Source organism: Erigeron canadensis, chromosome 9 (genome assembly GCF_010389155.1).
Source record: "Erigeron canadensis isolate Cc75 chromosome 9, C_canadensis_v1, whole genome shotgun sequence".
Classification (NCBI taxonomy): domain Eukaryota; kingdom Viridiplantae; phylum Streptophyta; class Magnoliopsida; order Asterales; family Asteraceae; genus Erigeron; species Erigeron canadensis.
The window spans coordinates 36,477,675-36,497,627 of record NC_057769.1 but is presented as its reverse complement, the minus strand read 5'-3'; the positions used below and the strand labels follow the sequence as shown (position 1 = coordinate 36,497,627).

At 34.4% G+C, this 19,953-nt stretch overlaps 1 protein-coding gene across 1 annotated transcript; it reads right to left on the bottom strand.

Annotated features, from left to right (window-relative positions):
- Nucleotides 1-519: 519 nt before the first annotated feature.
- Nucleotides 520-18,872, bottom strand: LOC122583749. Its single transcript, XM_043756124.1, has 14 exons — nucleotides 18,639-18,872; nucleotides 15,716-16,658; nucleotides 14,407-15,420; nucleotides 13,521-13,601; nucleotides 11,826-11,921; nucleotides 10,257-11,258; nucleotides 9,022-9,093; nucleotides 4,662-5,660; nucleotides 3,463-4,368; nucleotides 3,159-3,174; nucleotides 2,888-2,991; nucleotides 2,725-2,767; nucleotides 2,455-2,527; nucleotides 520-811 (listed from the first exon to the last, which is right to left on the bottom strand). The coding sequence occupies exons 2-14, from the start codon at nucleotides 16,652-16,654 to the stop codon at nucleotides 520-522; spliced, it is 5,637 nt and encodes a 1,878-aa protein (XP_043612059.1). The 5' UTR covers nucleotides 16,655-16,658; nucleotides 18,639-18,872.
- Nucleotides 18,873-19,953: the final 1,081 nt, after the last annotated feature.

The following is a 19,953-nucleotide window of genomic DNA, read 5'->3' as shown; positions in this document are numbered from 1 at the left end:
AATCTTATTATTATTATCTCAATTGGATCGTTGCAAAAAAGTAGCCAAAAACTAGCCAAAACATGCGGTATAGTATACGAAAGTAACCAATTTGCCAATTTCAAAACTAAATAAATGTAACCGAAAATAGTTGCCAGAAAACTAAAAAAAGTGACCGTTTTTTGTAAAAAATAAAACTTGGTCTCAGAATTTGGGCACCGGGAATTTCGAAAGTCGAAGACGCCATGGCTGCTAACCCGAAGGGTTTACCCCGCCAAGATACGCCCTGGATCATCCGAGTCCCATTTTTACGAACATTTGTATCATCATCACCCATTTTTTCTGGCAACCTAAAAAACTGTTCAACGATATCATCATCGGCTACGAGCAACTTTTTCCGGCTACCTATTGCTTTAATGGAACAAAATCCGGCAACGCCGCCAAGGAAAAATCCGGCATCGCTACCGTAACACTACCAAGGAAAAATCCGGTAATGTAAATATATAAATATACATAAATATACGTATATAAGCAGGAAGTCTAACCGGAAACCCAAAAAGAGCTTGCCGGAAAACATCCCGCAGTAGCAGAGCAGCATATACAGTTAACCAACAACCCAGAAAGGGATCGCCGGAAAACCACAAGCCGCCGTAGTAACAACAGCAGCAGCAAAGGGCTCACCGGAAAACCCAAGTAAGGGCTCGCCGGAGAACCGATGCAACATGCAAGAGCACAGGAAGAAGCAACAGGAAGCACATCGGAAAACCGGAAACCCCAAAAAAGGATCACCGGAAAACCGAAGGAACAAGTAGTAACATAGCCAACTACACCCCTGTCAAAGCCAAACAAAGTTTTGGCTGTAAAAGTGAACGTTTTTGGCCGTCGACGACTGGAAACCCCAAAAAGAGGTTTCGGATCTCACCGGAGAGGTGATATATCACGTTAGGAGCATCGGCAAGTTTTATCGGCACGTATTCCGGCAATAGAAGCCAAGAAAAACGTAGATTGAGCCTCAAAATCGAAAACCCCTAAAAAAATTTTAGGTTTCCGGCGAGCACAAGAACCGAAAAAAAAACGATCACAAAACTATACGCTCCCAACGTTCACAAGGATCGGCCAAAACTAGCCGATATATATAGCCAATACTAACCGATTAAACTTGCCAATACAAGCCGATGGAGATGCTATAGTGAAGTCAATTAGCCGATGCTTGCCAATAGTTTTTGCCTATAAAACTAACCGACTACACCTCTCCCTAACAGATAAAGAATTTAAAACTTGTCCAGGTAAATCGGTTCTTGGAGAGTTGGAGGGGCTTTTTATCACATCCTTACAGACAAGATGACAAGGTTAAATTCTCAATTATTAAACATATGAGTCATTATTCATTGCCGTTGGTCAAACTAATACTCAGATAATATTAAACTCGCAACTAAGATGTTGAACGGACGAAGAAGATGCTAGCTTGTACGTTGAATGTGGCTTATACATCACAAATATAAACGTTGACCTTTATTATACAAGTAAGTGATATTTATATTTTTGGTCCCTTGATACTTTTTTATCGGACACATTTAGTCCTTCAAAATTCAAAACAATCAATGTAAACCATAAAAGCAATATTAGATATCAGATAATTTATTTTTGATTGATAAAATTTATAAAATACAATACAACAAAATGAGAAGATATAAAGATTATTAGAAGAGTTAATTTCAAAAATCGTCCTTGTGGTTTTATCAAAAAATCACGTTTCATCCTTTAAACTTCAAAATGACACTGGTAGTCCTTTATACGCGGATAATGATCACGTTTTGTTCTTTAGTTGACTGTATAAAGGACAAAATGTGACCATCATCCGTTAAATTAAAGGACGAAATGTGACCATCATCTGTTAGGTTAAAAGACGAAATGTGACCATTACCCGCGTATTAAGGACTACCCGTGTCATTTTGAAGTTTAAAGGATGAAACGTGATTTTTTGGTAAAACCACAAGGACGATTTGTGAAATTAACTCTTATTAGAAATGATAAACATTCAAGTATTGTTTCTCATCCATCCAGTTAATGCATTGTTCCTTGTACCTCCATGTATATATTGTCGATTTTGAAGACACACGAATACAATCATTTCTAAGCTCAAACGTTGAGTTGAACTTTCACACAATACGCCGCTCCATCAATTGATCCAGAAATGCAACCTTCAATCATTCACTTGCGCACCAAATACTTTCTGTCGTTAGCTAGCTCAATCACTTCCAGAAATCTGCAAATACAAAATGTCAATATATCTTCATGTGATTATTTATATATACAGTGTTTCTTATATCGATGCATCTTTATGTATCTCAATCATTCACGATTGATTCGTTGTATGTAATCTCTAGGCAGTTTGGGCTCTCATGTATAACTTGAATCGAACATTTACAGCACAAGGAGTTTGTTTTAGTGGGGCAAAAAAACTTACTTGATGACCGATGAGCATCATAAGAGCCATTAAACAGCTGGAAAAAAAACTGTATAATAGCCTCAAAACAACCACGAAATCCTGCACATTTACCATGATTTAGCTTAAAAACGGCAGCAAAAATCAGCTTGAAACAGCCAAAAATAGAAACAGCCAATAAACAGCAGCAAAAAATAGTTTAAAAAACAGTTTCCAAACATCTAAAATACAGCTTTCCGCGACCAATTTTTATATCGAAAAGAAAGCAGCCAAAATCGGCTTAAAAAACTGGCAATTACCAACAAGGTCATGTTTAACTTCTACATGTTCGTCAAGGTCATCCTGCATATTAGAAGATCGTAAATACTTGGTTCACTTTTTTTGAGACATGCTTGTTTATGACATTTGATAAGACTAAACGATAATGTGTTGTAACTAAATGAAATCAAAAGAATGGCATACAATGAGTATATTAGTGTGCAGGTCAGGTTCTTCATTGACTGCCAAAGCAATAGGTTTGGTACTAATCTCTGTTCCATTAAGTTTTTGTAAGGCTTCATCATGATCTGCATAAAGAAATTCCAAAATAACACCATTGTTGCAACTCTCGAAGGTGTTACAATTCTTATGAGAAATTGGAGCCAAACGTAAGAAGATTAATGTGTTTATCAGCAATATATACTACTCGATATAGATACTGAATTAGAAAGGGTTGTGAATATAAATGGCTAACCTCTCATAGCTTGTCTCTGAAGACCAACAATGCCAGAGTTATCCAAACCAAAAAATATGGAAACAATAAAGTCATTGGAAAAACAAAACAAAACAAAATCAAATCCAACAGCAACTAATTTTTATTAACTTAGTACTAACTTTCATCAAATTTTTCAGGAATTTTTTATTAACCTAAATATATAGGTTATTTTATTTCTTGATATCTTTTGATATATTGTTTCTCTAAAGAATACATAATACAGGTTTGCAGAACTACATATGAAAGGAAGATAGCTTTTGCAGAACTATATATGAGAATTTACTTGGAATTCCCGAGCCTCCTTGAGTTGTTGTAGAACTTCTTTTGCTGTTGGCCGTTTTTCTCTATCATCGTGTAAGCACTGGTAGGCAATCGTTTGAAATGCAGTCAATGCTTTTGGCACGATCTGTTCTTTTAGCGCCTCAAATACCAAGTCATCATGTTTCCCTTTTCCCTTCTTAAAGCTCTCTTTGATGAAACCTGGTAGATACATACCTTTATCTTTATGGATCTCAAATGTTGATCTCCCACATAAGATCTCAAACAAAACCACCCCAAATGAATAAATATCTGATTCTTTAGTTAAGAAACCCGATTTTAAGTAAAGGGGGTCCAAGTACCCTCGAGTGCCACACACATGATCGACGACATAGTCTGTTTCCTGATTAATTGGACTTATCAAGGAAAGCCCAAAATCAGCAAGTTTTGCGTCCCACTCATCATTTAGTAGAATGTTACCAGTTTTGATGTCCCTGTGTATCACTATAGCTTGTTTCCCAGCTCCTCCATGGAGGAAAGCCAGGGCAGTTGCAACATCAATACATATATTAAGCCGTTTCATCCATGTAAGACGAGCATCCTTCAGATACCTGTCAAGACTGCCTTGAGACGCATACTCGTAAACAATGATTTGTTCATTCTTTTCATCACAATATCCCACAAGAGAGATGATATTCTCATGTTTATACTCAAAAAGAATTTGGATCTCATTCCTAAACTGTTGTGCTCCTTGACCAAGCCTTGTATCCAGTCGCTTCGCAACAATAGTATTGAATCCATCACCTTGTGGAACTTCTCCTTTAAAAACTTTCCCAAATCCTCCTCCGCCAATGCAATTATCATGATGGAAGTTTCGTGTGGCCAATCTTATGACTTCAAGTGAAATTATAGGTTCGTCCTTGTTGTTTTCCTGTCAACCATGAGACACCGAAATAATTATACATACATCCATAATAATTTGAAGATTCTAATTAATACCGTAATCACTGTTAGCTAAAGTCGATATTTTAATAAAAATGAAAACATTTAGGGACGGGTTTATATAAAAACTTTAATAAATGGATACCTTTAACTCCTGTATAGGAAGAAAAATATTTAATAGTTGGTTGTCCTTCAAAAAACATTATCCTTTCGTTTAAAATGACCAGCGGGAATCAAAAGCATGATGTGTAAGAAATGTTTTGCTTTAAAATATTGACTTACTTGAAAGAATAAGGCATCCTGAAGCTCCTGGATGACCACTTTCATTGTTGGGCGTTTGTCTTGAGTTGTTGCTATGCACCGGTGTGCAATTTTTACAAATTTCTCCAAAGAATCTTTGTTTGGTCCTCTATTTAGAATAAAGCTGTTCTTACCCCTTTGTTCCTTTAATATAGGATCTATGATTTCTGTTAGTGTTCCCTCTCGGAAGCATCGTCGTGCCACAAACGCCAGCCCAAAATCGTCACTCTCTTTTGTGTATATTGGGTCATAAGCTAACCTCCCACATAGGACTTCAAACAAAACTACACCAAAACTATACACATCAGACTCTCTTTTCAACTTACGAGTCTCCCAATATTCTGGATCCCAGTAGCGACGAACACCCGAACGAAAACTGTCATAGAGTGTGTCTTGATTCGGAGGTAGGAATACTGACTCATGAAAGCCAATAAGTTTTGCCCCCCAATTCTCGTCCAATTCAATGTTGTAGCTCATAATACCACGGTGTATTATCGTCTTTTGGTCCTCCATCTCAGTATGAAGGTAATTCAATGCATTTGCAACATCGAGACAGATTTTCAAACGTTTTTCCCAAGTAAGAGTATGCCTCAAGCCGGTGTTTTTCCAATAATCATAAAGGTTTCCATTAGAAAGATTTTCAACGACAATGATCATCTCGGAACCTTCAACACAATATCCAAGTAGTTTGATTATCCTTGGATGCTTGCAAATGGCAAGCACTTTAATTTCTGTGTAGAACATTTCTTTTTCTATGTGATTTCTTGGGCAGAAGCGTTTGATAACTACTGTCCTGCACATATCACTTATATTATCTTCTTCTTTGATGGAAGGATTTTGTGTATCAAAATGCTTGACTTCTGCTCTGTAAAATTCTAAGTATTTGTACGAGGTAGGCTTTATTCTGTATGCCATCGAAAAGCGTTCGGTGGCCAACACTATATAACTGAGGGGAATCTTCGAGATCTCCAAATTTTTTATCTGTAACGATTTGAAAAAAAGAGGGTGATTTAATTCCCAATGTAACATCCCATTTTTTTTAAAATAAGTATTTAATAATATCAAAAGTGATATAATTATAGTCTAAAATGATATTTGTGATGTAAGTAATGTTATTATATTTTAGAAGCCTAAAATATACTTGAATACAAGAAACCATTTAAATTAGTAAAATGAACTTTCGGGTTAAATAAAGAATTAGATGTAGTTTTAACTTGTATTGGGTATAACCCAAACCGCCCCCACTTTTCCATCCATTTCTAGAGCCGTCTTGAAAATAGAGTGTATCATGTGTATGCGGGTAATATAACAAAAATGAAGAAATCATCATGGAAAGAAGAAAGAAGCAAAGCAAAGTGATATTTAATCGGGATTATGGCACTAGAGTGTAACAAACTATGACTCAATGGTTATGTAATGTAGTGACCTTTCAAATTGGCTATCTGATGTAAGAACCTTCTATTTTTGTACTTTTAATGTACCGGTTGACCTGTTGTACCGGTAGCCGGTAACAATGTTAATTTTACTTTGGGATTATGGCACACGAGTGTAACCAACTATAACCTAATGGTTATGTTATGTAGTGATCTTTAAAACTGGCCATCTGATGTAAGAACCTCTCATTTTTGTTATTTTCATGTACCGGTTGACCTGTTATACGGTCATGGTTACGGTTGTGAGTTGTGAACTCCGACGAGATGATGGTGGATGGTATTAGACTCCGACGAGATGGATGGTGGATGGTATTAGACTCCGACGACGTTGTAGTGGGTGGTCTCAGTCTCATTTTTTCTTTCATGCAAGAGGTGCGACCATCTCTCTATCGTTTCCACATCTGGATACGTGCCACCGCTGACAACCACAAATAAAATAAACAAATGTCAGCCGCCACCCAGACAACCACCGTCGTCATTCTCTGTCAAAATCCCCCCTTTTTACCGCATTGTAAACCAACCTTGTTGGATCTTGATAAAGGTGGGGATGAGATGTTTGGATCTTTATGGTTAACGATGATGGGGTGATCATAACACAGTCTGATTTGGGGGTTAAGGTTTGTCACCATCAAAAAGTGAAAGAAATTGAATTAAATTGATTTTAGGAAAAAGATTTGGGATTTGTTCTCGAAGAGGAAGCAATGGGACCATAGCTACGTACAGTGCATTTATAAATGTATACATCATTCTATATCTAGTTTCAAAGTTTAGAAATGGAAGTTATATCATTATTATTGAATCGTGTTCTAAAATCAATAAATGTATATATGTATCCATCTATATCTAGTGTTGAATTGTGTTCGGGATTGAAGTTAGACATTGAGTTACAGTTTCACATTTGCTCTCCAGAAAAATTGTTGTGACCGAAGATAGTATCGGAAACTATCTGAAGAAGATGACCGGAGTATAAAGTCATCGGAGTAACACGGTAGCATACATCGAGTGAACAAAACAGAGAGGTTCTTACATCAATTTAACACTTTCGTAGGTCACTACATTACATAACCTTTTGCTCATAGTTGGTTGCACTCCGGTGCCTTAATCCCTATTCTTTTTTACGTCCAACGTGGAATTACCGGTTACAAATAGGATGTTACCTGGTTGGATACATTAAAAGAACAAAAATGGAAGGTACTTACATAGGATAGCCAGTTTGAAAGGTCACTACATTACATAACCATTGAATCATAGTTGGTTACACTCCGGTGTCATAATCCCTATTTAATCCATACAAATGATTACCCTTCATCTCAAACAAGAATAAATCCTTCATCTATATCTCAAATTAAAGAGAGTTTGTGTGTGTTCTTGGTGTTTTAGTATGTCTAGATTGGGGTTCTAGAAAACGATGATTAAAAAATGAACTCAAGAAGAGTAAAGCTAATTCCATATATGGAAGCTACTAGGGTAATTTCAATTGTATTCATTTGTCTTGATGATTTCATCCTGGAGGAATACATTACATTCTTTTTATGTTCATATTTCTAGGTCATGATACTATATAGAAATTGGGATTTTAGGGTTTTGCTATAAAACTTGAAATCATGCTTGTTAGTATCTTAGTATAATTTGATGATAATATTTTTGTATTATAGGGACTAATCAAGTTTATCTAATAATCTAGTAAATTCGTAAAAGTTGATTTGAATGTAATATGGCTTGGTTAGTGTAAATGCAATGAGTTTCTACTATTGATATGTTGATATTAAAATGTAGTATGTGAATGATGAAGTTTTACAAAAATGAGTAATAAAAAAGTTAGCCAAATTAGATATATACTTCATAGTGTTAGGCTAAAATTAATTTAAACGAGTTACTACGAGTTGTTAGGCCACTTACAACGTGTGTTGAAAGTGCATAAAATGTAAAATTGTTGGCTTTGACGTAAACGTGCCAAGAGTGGCATAATGAACAATTTAGCCCGAAAAATCGTTTGAATGCATAGAAATGAAATATATAAAGTTGTTGAAATGTTGTATATATATGTAAATGGTCAAAAAGATTGTATGAAAGATTTGACGGGAAATGATAGTCTTTTTGATTTGGGTTGGGTAAAAGACAATGTATAAATTTCATAAATGTCGTCTTTCTCTTTTGGATACGGTTCATATGGGGTGAGTCGATGGGTATCAAATTGTGGTACCGCGGCTAGGGTTTTCTCAATTACCCTTATTTAAATGTCGTCTTTCACGGGTTTTGGGTTCTAATACCTCGCTGGTGTATGAGGAGGTTGAGAGATATACAGCCTTACCTCTACCTAGGTAAAAAGACTGCTTTTAGATTCTATCTAAATGATAGAAAAAGACCTTTGACTTTTACATGGGATGATAATCGAATGTTTTAAAAGCAAGGATGTTAACTACTTAATTCATCTATGTTACTCAATATATATATATATATATATATAGGTGAAAGTTATTTTAGGACCACTTCCTATTTTAAAACCAATTAGGACATGCGTTTTTTGTAATTTACACACCATCGTAATCATCTCCGACCACCACCATGATCATCTCCGACCACCATCATGATTTTCCAGCAACGGGGACCACCGGAAAATCATTTTTAAGTTAAGTTACACATGTGTAAGTTATATACAACTTACACACAACTTACGCATGTGTAAGTTAACTTACACATGATTTTCCGGCGACGGCGGTGGTTGCCGGGGTCGGAAGACCATGTTTTTGGTCGGAGATGATCATGGTGGTGGTGATGGTGGTCGGTGGTGATGATTATGATGTGGTCTTAATTAGTCATAAAATAAAGGGTGGTCCTAAAATAACCCACCCCTAATATATTAGTGTGAAAAACGAAAAATAATAACTGTTAACAATTAAAGAACTTACAGAATTTTCACGTGTCAACTTAAGTTCCATTGATTCCTCAACTTCATCGGCAACATCTAAGTGCTTCTCCTCCTTTATGAAATCATATATACGGTGAAATAAGTAAGGAAATTAAATAGTTTGAACAAATGTTTAAGTAATCTGGATATTAAATTTGAAGTTGTGGAGATAGGATAGTTTTTCACACTTTAGATTTTTAAAGAAGTAAAGAACTAAGAAAGATGTATTAATGTTTTATAACCGAGTATAAATAATTGTGTCATGAGAGTATATTTTCAAAGGTATTGTATAAACTATAGTTTTTCCTTTCTAACAAAGGGGTCAAATTAAAATAATGAAAAGTTAATTAACTACAATTATATTCTTAGACAACTATCCTGTTAGATGTAAGAAATTAAAAAAGATGTATAAATGTTTTTTAATTGAGTATAAATAATTGTGTCATGAAAGCATATTTGCAAAGGTATTGTCTAAACTATCGTTTTTCTTTTCTAAAAGAGGGGGCAAATTAAAATCATGAAAAGATAACTAGAATTATATGATTAGACAACTAACCACTTAGATGTCCTTATACTTATATCCTTACACATACAAACATTTACATTTCTTAATTTTCTTGTTATTCTTACAAATTTATGTTTGCTTCATATTTTTATAGGTCTAAATACTTTTTATATGTCGATATGAAGGTATATTTCATATTCATACATACATACATACACTCATACACAGTACCGTTAACACTTGCATGCCATCTATTTTTATAGCTGGGAGTCTTTCTATAAAGAGTCTATCTACCCACGGATAGAGGTACGACTGTTTACGTCTTATCTTCCATGTATCCCGTATTTGACCAGATCTATATAATATTTAACGTGGTATAATATAATAGCCTTTGATTGATCATGAAAGTTCCATATGAATCAAATAAAACTTTCTTTATACATAATTATTTTTTTCCAAAATAAAGAAATATCCAATATTTAATTTGGCACATTTTGATTGGTCAACATGACCTATCACATTGATTTCAGCTATAAAGGATCTTGATTCGTGTTTAACCGTAGCCTCTAGGGTATGCTTATTAAAATTTTGTTTTGTAAAAGAAAATTTTAAGACACGAAGAATTATTTGAACAAAAGCACATCCATGTACAAACTAATTTAAATAGAAACTATAAATAGATCATCAATATCTTAGTTTAATGATAATAAAGCAATGAATTACAGGATTACCTGACAGAATAACGCTTTTTGAAGCTCCTCAATAACCACTTTCATTGTTGGACGTTGGTCTTGGTTTTCCGCTATGGACTCGTGTGCAATGTTTACAAATATCTCCAAAGAATCTTTGTTGGGTCCTCTATTTAGGCTAAAGGAGTTTTCACTACTTTCTTTCTTTAATATAGGATCTATCATGTCCATTACTGTTCCCTCTTGGAAGCATCGTCTTGCCACAAACGCGAGCCCGTCCTCACTCTCCTGAAGGTATTTTGGGTCATAGGCTAACCTCCCACATAAGACTTCAAATAAAACTACTCCAAAACCATATACATCTGATTCTCTTTTCAACTTACCAGTCGTCCTATATTCTGGATCTATATACTCTCGAGTCCCAACATAATAATTGTGATAAAGAGTGTCGTCATCTTGATTCATGAATAGCGACATCTGAAAGTCAACAATCTTTGCCCCCCAATTCTTGCCCAACGCAATGTAGTAGCTCTTGATATCACGGTGTATTATCGTGATTTGGTCCTCCATCTCAGTATGGAGGTAATTCAATGCATTTGCAACATCGAGACAAATTTTCAAACGTTTTTCCCAACTAAGATAAGGCCTCATATCGGGATTTTTCCAATAATCTTCAAGGTATCCATTAGGTAGATGCTCAATGACAAGGATCATCTCAGAATCTTCAACACAAAATCCAAGAATTTTGACTATGCTTGGATGCTTGCAAGCGTCAAGAATTTTAAATTCTGTAAAAAATATTGCTTCTGCTGTGTCGTATTCTCTTGGGAGGTACCGTTTTATAACTACTGTGTTGCGTGTCCTGTACATATCACTTTTATTCTTTCCTTTTTTGATGGAAGGAATTTCTGTATCAAAATGTTCGAGTTTTACTGTGTATAAGTAATAGTACTCGTCACCTCCTGTTATGTATCCCTTGGAAAAATTATGGGTAGCCAACATTATATCACAGAGGGGAATCTTCAAGTGCTCCAATTTTTTTACCTGTAACATTGTGAAAAAAAGGGATGAAATGAGTGTTACTTATTTGGTTTAATTATTATAGTATTTTCTGCTAAAGAAAAGGAAAAAGAAGGCTAATGAACGTGAAATAAAATTGTCATGTATTTTGTTGCTCAAGTTAAAGCATAAATAACTCATGATAAAAAAGTAAAAAAAAAATCATAACTTAACGGACAGACGAGTAGCGACATACACCCCACCAATTTCATCCCTTCCTATGAGGTTTAAGAGATGGGCAAACATTTCAAGAAAATTTTCTACGGACTTGTCACTCCAAGAAGTCAAATCCAAGACCTCCGAGTAAATATCAAATATATATCATGACATCATTTGCATATCAAAAACTTCTGTCTTATGATAAAACCAAGCCCACCATGTTTTTATCTAACGTTGCATTTTGTCCTCTACGTCGACTCTATTTCTTAATGTTCTGCTATTAAAAAAAACAAATAAAAATAAAAGCAAAAATAAATAACGATAAACAGAAATTTAACTAATATTAAACATACTTTAAGCAAGAAAAAGGAAAGACTGAGGAGGAGGTCTTACCAAATTTTCAAGTTTCAATCCATTTTTCAACTTAAGATCCATAGATATCTTAATTCCAACGACATCTTGAACCATCCCTGGCCATTGTGCCTTATCCTTCTTTAAAGAATGAACATGGTGGGTTAAATTACATTGTTGTGTGAAAACAAATAAAAAGGGTAAATTACAAGGATGGTACCGGGTGAATACACCAAATTTCATAAAACACGCCTAATTGTAAAAAATTACCCGAGTCATACCCACAGTTTTCAATTTCGCACAATTGACATACCTCCGTCTAAATTGGGTGGACGGATCGTTAAATATGGTCATGTGCCGCTCACATGACAAGGTAGAATACTATTTTACCCCTTATCTACCCCTTCCTTTCTCTTTCCCAGTTATATCTGCATCTAAATATCAACATCTCATATTTTAATTTTTCTATTATTTCTTTTTTGTAAATATAATACTAATTAACGGACATCTTGTGATCAATGTGCTGTCTATATATGCATATGAGAAGATGTGTATATATGTGTGTAGTATGTATATATAAACACACCGCATCCTTGAGAGGAAACCACACATTCATGTGGTTCTTCTTCATGGAAGATAGAGACCAACTTACTTAACCCATAAATTTATCCAAGGATTAATTCATATTGACACAATGAATATTCTTCCGGTTAGATGATAACAATAACCTCGCCGGAATCTGCAAAAAAAAACTCGCCGGGAAACTTAAAAAACCGATAACCCCTTCGTTACTTCGAATTAGAACTCGAAACCACCACCAAAACACTCTCAATCACACCGCAAACAAACCCTCAGAAAAAAAGCCGATTGAGACTCGCTGGAAAATATGCCCATTCGTCGGAAGAATTAAAATGATGATAACTTTGTTGTTTCTATGAATTAAGACTTCAAATTTTCACCAAACTACACTCAATTGAATTCCGCACAAACCCTGCCCAACAGTTGTTGTGATCTAGATCGCCGGAAAAAATGTCCACTTTTTTCCGTTGTGGCAATGAAGTGGATTTTCCGATGAGGTGGTTTTCCCGATGGAGCGATGAAGTGGATTTTCCGATGAGGTGGTTTTCCGATGAGGTTTTCAGGTGATGGTTTCGATCGGGTTGCGGGTAATCTATATCTACTTATGTGTGTATCTACGGGTATGTATGTATATATACATATATCTTTTGACTTTTCAACACATTAACATAGATGTAGTTGAACATTTATAAGTTGTAAAGTATTTTGTATGTTTTTAGCTTTGGATGTTCGATCACTAATTTACTTCGTGGGTTTTAATGGTGTTAATGTGATTGGATTGTGTTTAGATTTCTAATGGTGATAATAAAACATGGAGTAAAATATAGATTTATAGATTATAGATTTATTTATTTATGTATATAGTGATACAGATCTGGGATACATATATGACCAGAAAGAAGAAGGTTGAGAATAGATATAGGTGTAAAAGACGAATATACCCCTTCATGTGAGCAGCATGTGACCATATTTAACGGGTCGTCCACCTCCGTTAGATGTAGGTATGTCAGTTGTGCGAAATTGCAAACTGTGGGTTTGACTCGGGTAATTTTTTGCAATTAGGTGTGTTTTATGAAATTTGGTATATTCACCAGGTACCATCTTTGTAATTTATCAAAAATAAAATAATAATAATTCTTAACAAGAAAAGGAACTTACAGAATCTTCATGTGTCAAATTAAGTTCCGACAATTCCTCAACTTCATCCGCATTATTCACTGTATCTAAATGCGCCTCCTCCTTTATGAAATAATGAATATGGTGAAATAAGTAAGAAAATTAAAAAGTTTGAACAAATATTTTAAATAAAATATAGGATAAGTTACAAATTTCATCCTTGTGTTGGGTAAAAAATTGCAGGTTTTATCCTTACCGAAATTACGTTTTTCATCTTTAAAGTTTAACTTAATTTGCACCTCCATTAGCACTTTTGGTCCACGTATAGGGGCATAATATTCTTTTTATATATTGTTGAAGTAACTATTTATTTTCCATATATCTATTTAAACCCTAATAACATATATCTTTTACATGTATGTGGATCTACTTATTTCTGGATCTATATATACACATATCTCTTTTCGATATCTATACAAATACCCTCATATACATACACCCTTTATATAACCCTCCATACGTATATCTGGATCTATATATATACTTGAGGAATTAAAAATTAACATTTACGTAATAAAGATGTCATAAACTAATTGAACAATAAAGAAATAATTAATAAGAAAGGGTTTAGTGATGCCATGTAAGATTTTGTTTAAGATTAATGATGTTATCAAAAGTTTGTTTTATTTATATATAAAATAGATTATGTATCATACAACAATCATTATATGTTTACTAATTAATACAATTTGAACTTATGACAACCAAAACTCATTTTTCATACCCTCTACTAAAACGCAATTTTTTAGCCGAATTGTAAACATATAAGATATAATCCGTGTATTTGATACGAATCAATATTTAATACAAACTAAGGATCATTAATATCTTAATTTAATGATATTAAAGTAATTAATTATAGGGTTACCTCAAAGAATAAGGCTTTTTGAAGCTCCCGGATGACCACTTTCATTGTTGGACGTCGGTTTTGTGTTTTGGCAATGCATTCGTGTGCAATTTTTACAAATCTCTCCAAAGAATATTTGTTGGGTCCTTTTTGAATAAAGTTGTCTTCACATCTTTCCTTCTTATTTAATATTGGATCTATCATTTCCGTCAGTAGTGTTCCATCTTGGAAGCATCGTCGTGCCATAATCGCCAGCCCTTGCTCTCCGTCCTTCAGGTATATCGGGTCATAGGCTGACCTCCCACATAGGGCTTCAAACAAAACTACTCCAAAATTATATACATCTGATTCTCTTTTCAGCTTACCAGTGTCCCTATATTCTGGATCCATGTAATTTCGAGTGCCAAAAAGAGTAGTGTGAATGAGAGCATCGTCATCTTGATTTGGAGGGAGGAATACCGAGCGCCGAAAGTCAATAATTTTTGGCCCCCAATTCTCGTCCAATGCAATGTTGACGCTCTTAATATCACGGTGTATTATCCTCTTTTGGTCCTCCATCTCAGTATGAAGATAATTTAGTGCTTTTGCAACATCGAGGCAGATTTTCAATCGTTTTGCCCAAGTAAGAACTTGACTCATGCCGGACATCATCCAATACCTTACAAGTAATCCCCTGGAAAGAAGCTCAACGACAATGATCATCTCAGAACCTTCATCAGAGAATCCAAGTAGTTCGACTATGTTTGGATGCTTGCAAGTGTCAAGCATTTTAATTTCCGTATAGAACATTTCTTCTCCTATCTCATAGTCTTCCTTTGGGAAGATGCGTTTTATAAGGACTTTGCTGCGTCTCCTGGGTAGTTCACTTTTATTCATCCCTTCTATGATGGAAGGATTTCCTTTATCAATATGCTCGAGTTCTGCTATGTATAAGTCAACGAAATCCTCATGCCCCATGTGGTATGCCTCAGAAAAGTTATCGGTAGCCAACATTATATCACGCATGGGAATCCTCAAGTGCTCCAACTTTTTTATCTGTAAGAATTTGAAAAGAAGGGGTGATTACTTCAGGACATGCATCTTGTTAACGTATAAAATAATTCAAAAAGAAAGCAAAAATTTCTCAGTTATGAAATATATACCCAAACCCACCACATTTTCATCTATTACAAAACACACCCAGCCAATTTTGATATCTACATCAACTCCATTTCTTAACATCAATTAAATAACTGGGGAAACAGATTAATATGGATAGTATTATCTAAATATACTATGATAAAATTATGAGGAAAGAAAAAAGAAAAGACACAGGAGGAGGTGGTCTTACCAAATTTTCAGGTGGCTGCTGAAGTTCAAAAACTTTCTCAAGTTCAATGACAATATCGTTTATTTTTGGACGTTGTACCCTGTCCTGCTTTAAGCAAGAATATGCTGTTGTGGAGAGCCTGGAGAGTGATTGTCGGCTCATTTGAAGCCGCAAATCCGGATGGATTATATCATTCAGTGATCCATTTTCATAATGACTTCTGAACAATGGAGCTAAAAATCTATTATCTGCATCTGCATCTGGAATAAAAGCTTTCCTCGCGCATAATATTTCACATAAAACCACTCCAAATGAGTAGATGTCGGACTTGTGACTTACACCTCCCGTCTTTACAATCGATGGGTCCATATATCCTTTTGTGCCAATAGCTTCTAAAAGGACAACCCGCTCCGATCGATCTACTGATTGTTTGATAGAATATTCAAAACCAGATAACTTGGCTTCAAATTTAGCATCTAATAAGATTGTGTAGCTATTGATGTTACGGTGTATGACACTAAAACCTCGCCCCTCACTATTTTGGATGTATCTCAACGCACGCGCAACGCCAAGACATATTTTCAATCTTTGAATCCAGGTGAGGGTTGTTGGGTCGCTAAGATACATGGAGAGACTTCCCTTGGTGGCCTCATCCTTGTTTATAATGATCTTCTCACCATTCTCGTCACAAAACCCAACCAGAGATAACATGTTCTCATGCTTGAGGCTAGAAAGCACTGAAATCTCGGTCCAGAACTCAACCCCTCCGCCTCTATGCTTTGGATCTAATCTGCGAGCAGCAATATTTACCATCTCCCCGGACACCGAGAGTTGTCCTCTATAAACCTTCCCGAAACCACCACCTCCGATGACATATTCTTCATCAAAGTTGTTGGTGGCCTTTACAACCTCTTCAAGGGGGATTTGTAAGCGTGTAAGCGTCGGAATTGTGGATGTCATGTTTCTGATTAAGAAATAGTAATCAGAAATGAAGAAGCTAGCTAGCAATGGGTTAATTACTACAAAAGAATTTTTATTTTTGTAGAATACAAATTTATATTTATATATATATATATATATATTGAAAAACAAATATGCTGCTAGAAGCATATATCCTTCTCTATTCCCCTCACAATCTTCCCCATGTGAATCACATTTTTAAATAAAAAATCATCCCGCCTCACAAAATCATGCTAGAAGCATCATACTTGTTATCCCCATATATATATATTCCTAATTGATCGCATACAATGAGTAATTGCGTATGTTGAGCTCGAGATTAGGATGTTCTAACTAAAAGCTGACTGTTAATCAAAGTCGTCCACTATAAAATAATGATAATTAAACGTGACTTTTTTAGTTGATACTCAAATTATTGATCTCTTAGAAGCTTTTACATTATTGAAGCTGAGAAGGGTCTATGTCGAACTTAGTGCGTACACATTTATCGAGCAAGCTCATTGTCACCACCACCAAGAAGCCGCCATTACGTCCCCAACACCACCGCAAGTCACCGCCACAACTACATCGTGCGCAAATTACTCCGAAATTACCCGATAGGAGAGATACAATGCCGGATTGGTTGGCTTAGCTTGGTGATTTTTGGCTTAGTCGGCTAAAGTGCTTCTTTTAGCCAATAAAAACTTGCCAGCTTACTGTTTTTGTTATGATAATGTTTGTACTTTTCTCACTTTTTCTATTTTCCATATCTTCTTGTGGGACCCGCCACGATCTCACTTGGCTAATAATTTCATATTTCTTTTTGTTATTAAAGTGAAGAAAATGAGGGTGAATTGTCTCTTCCCCTATTGCTCCTGCTCCCAAAGACACCCCCAACCAACTCCCAAGACACCCCAGCACTCATTAGTCATTACTCATATAGTCATATGAATATAATGTACATACATGACAAATTGACAACAAATTGATACATATTCTAAGATGAAAATTCTATGCTAATCACATATTTAGTATGGTTAATCTATATTATATTATAAAACAGATTTTTCCCTCGTTCTTAATATTTAATTAAAATTTTTAATATTCATTTTAAGTATCATTCCAAAATGTCTCTTCTATCTATTTTATATTTACCTAAAATAACTATAATACTCATTCTCTCTCCTTAAATCTCAACCAATCATTTTTTTTTCTCTGCCCCATAAATTATTTTATTCTTCTAATTCATTCAAAATCTTTTATCTCAAAAACCATACATCAATAATTTAATCTATACTATATTATAAAGCAGATTTCTCCTAAATTTTCAACATTTAACTTAAATTTTCAATATTAATTTTAAGTACCTCCCCAAAATGTCCCTCCTATCTATTACGAGTATATATTTACCTAAAATAACTATAATACTCTTTCTCTCCTAAAAATCTCAATCAATCATTTTTTTTTCTCACTTGGCCATAAATTATTTTATTCTTATAATTCATTCAAAATATTTTATCTCAAAAACTGTACATCGATAAATTATAAAAATTATATGAATGTTCTTAAAATTTCATTCTCTTTCATTAGAGTGGTCATGAGATATCCTTTCGATGAACTTTTAAATCCGAGGCGGAGCCTGTCAGGTACACCATCCCATCACCGCCACCGCCACCGCCACCATTACATTACCACCCGTCATCACCTCCATCACCGCCGCAACGCGCGGGTACCGTTCTCGTACTTAATAGTACAAATTTATAAGCATCAAATACAAATTTAAGTATGTATGTATGTGCAAAAGTATTGCTTTAAATTATTAACCAGGTTGAAAAATTAATAAGAATCAAATAAATTAAGTAGAACCCTATTTTTTTATTCATCAACATATGAAAAAACTTTTGTTAGAGTTATATCACCATAATCATCATCTGTAAATCTAAAAAAAAAAGAACAGAATTATGTAGTAAACATATATTCATGCAATTAAAATTTAAATGACAACCTGGGATGCTCGCACAAAAGCAACTATTACATGTCTTTGTGCACCCGCTTGGTACAAATCTACAAACATGAAGTCCAACTACAAATGACATTGCTCATTTGTTTACTTTGTGTAGAACACCATTTTCCAAACAACCAACATCTTTTTCCAATACTAAAAATTTAAGGATCTTGAGAGATGGATCTGTTAGGAAATACAGAAAGGAGATGTAAAAGTGAGGGTGAAGGTGAAGGTGAAGGTGGGTGTAATTAAAATTTTCTAGAAAAATTGTCAAGGTGGGTTAGGTATTATTATCAAACAAAGAAGAAATGCTTTTGACAATGTATGTGCCTTTTAATTGAGATGGGTGTTTGTGGTCTCGTGGAGAATCATTATTATACTTCGACACAAGAAAAGGATTTTCACACCTTTCGGTATAATAATACGAGTAGCTTCTAAACAAAAAAATTCTCATTCCCTATTAAATTAGTATTAGTATATTGGTAAAGTAAGATTTTAACTTAAACGTTACAATTGACTATTTTTTTAAATACTAGCATGGTAACCGCATAATACGACGGTGGTCGTGACGGAGACGATGTGGTGGTGAGAGCGACTATTGATGGTGGAAGCAACGTCAAGTGGTGTAAATAATTGATATAAAAGTAATTGATTTAAAATGTTAATTGGAATCTTTTAAAATATAAATGACTAGTGGTGTAATTTAATCATTAATGTTATTTTAGATAATTTCCCCATTTAACATTTAAAGACAGAGTTGTTTTTTTATTAGATAGTATAAAGGTATAGCTTAAGTGTATATGGGAATTATGATTAATAAATAGGGATATTTTGGGTATAAAAAAGTGTTAAATTTCCTAAAATAGAATAATTCAATATGTTTTATAAGGGGTTATAGATTACATATAGTCTTTTGTATAAATACTTTCAGATTATTCAGATTTTGTGAATCGGTCGCTAGTTACCGCTTGCCCGTATGGATGTAACGGCTTGTCGTCCCGTGACACGAAAAAAGATAGATTATCTAATACTATCTTATAAAACATTTTGCCTTTTTTTTTAAATCTCAATTAAGTAATTGAATTACCTAAATTGCCTATCTTATTTATTAACTAATATAAACATCTCTGTCTAATATATATATAATACCCTTACATATCAACCATTCATTTTTATCTCTTTTAAAATCTCAACCATTTTTTCTCCCTCCTTCATAAATCATTTTATTCATCTAATTCATTCAAAATCTTTTATCTCAAAAAACGTATATCGATAAATTATTTAAAAAAAAAAGTAATAATAATGTATGGGTGTT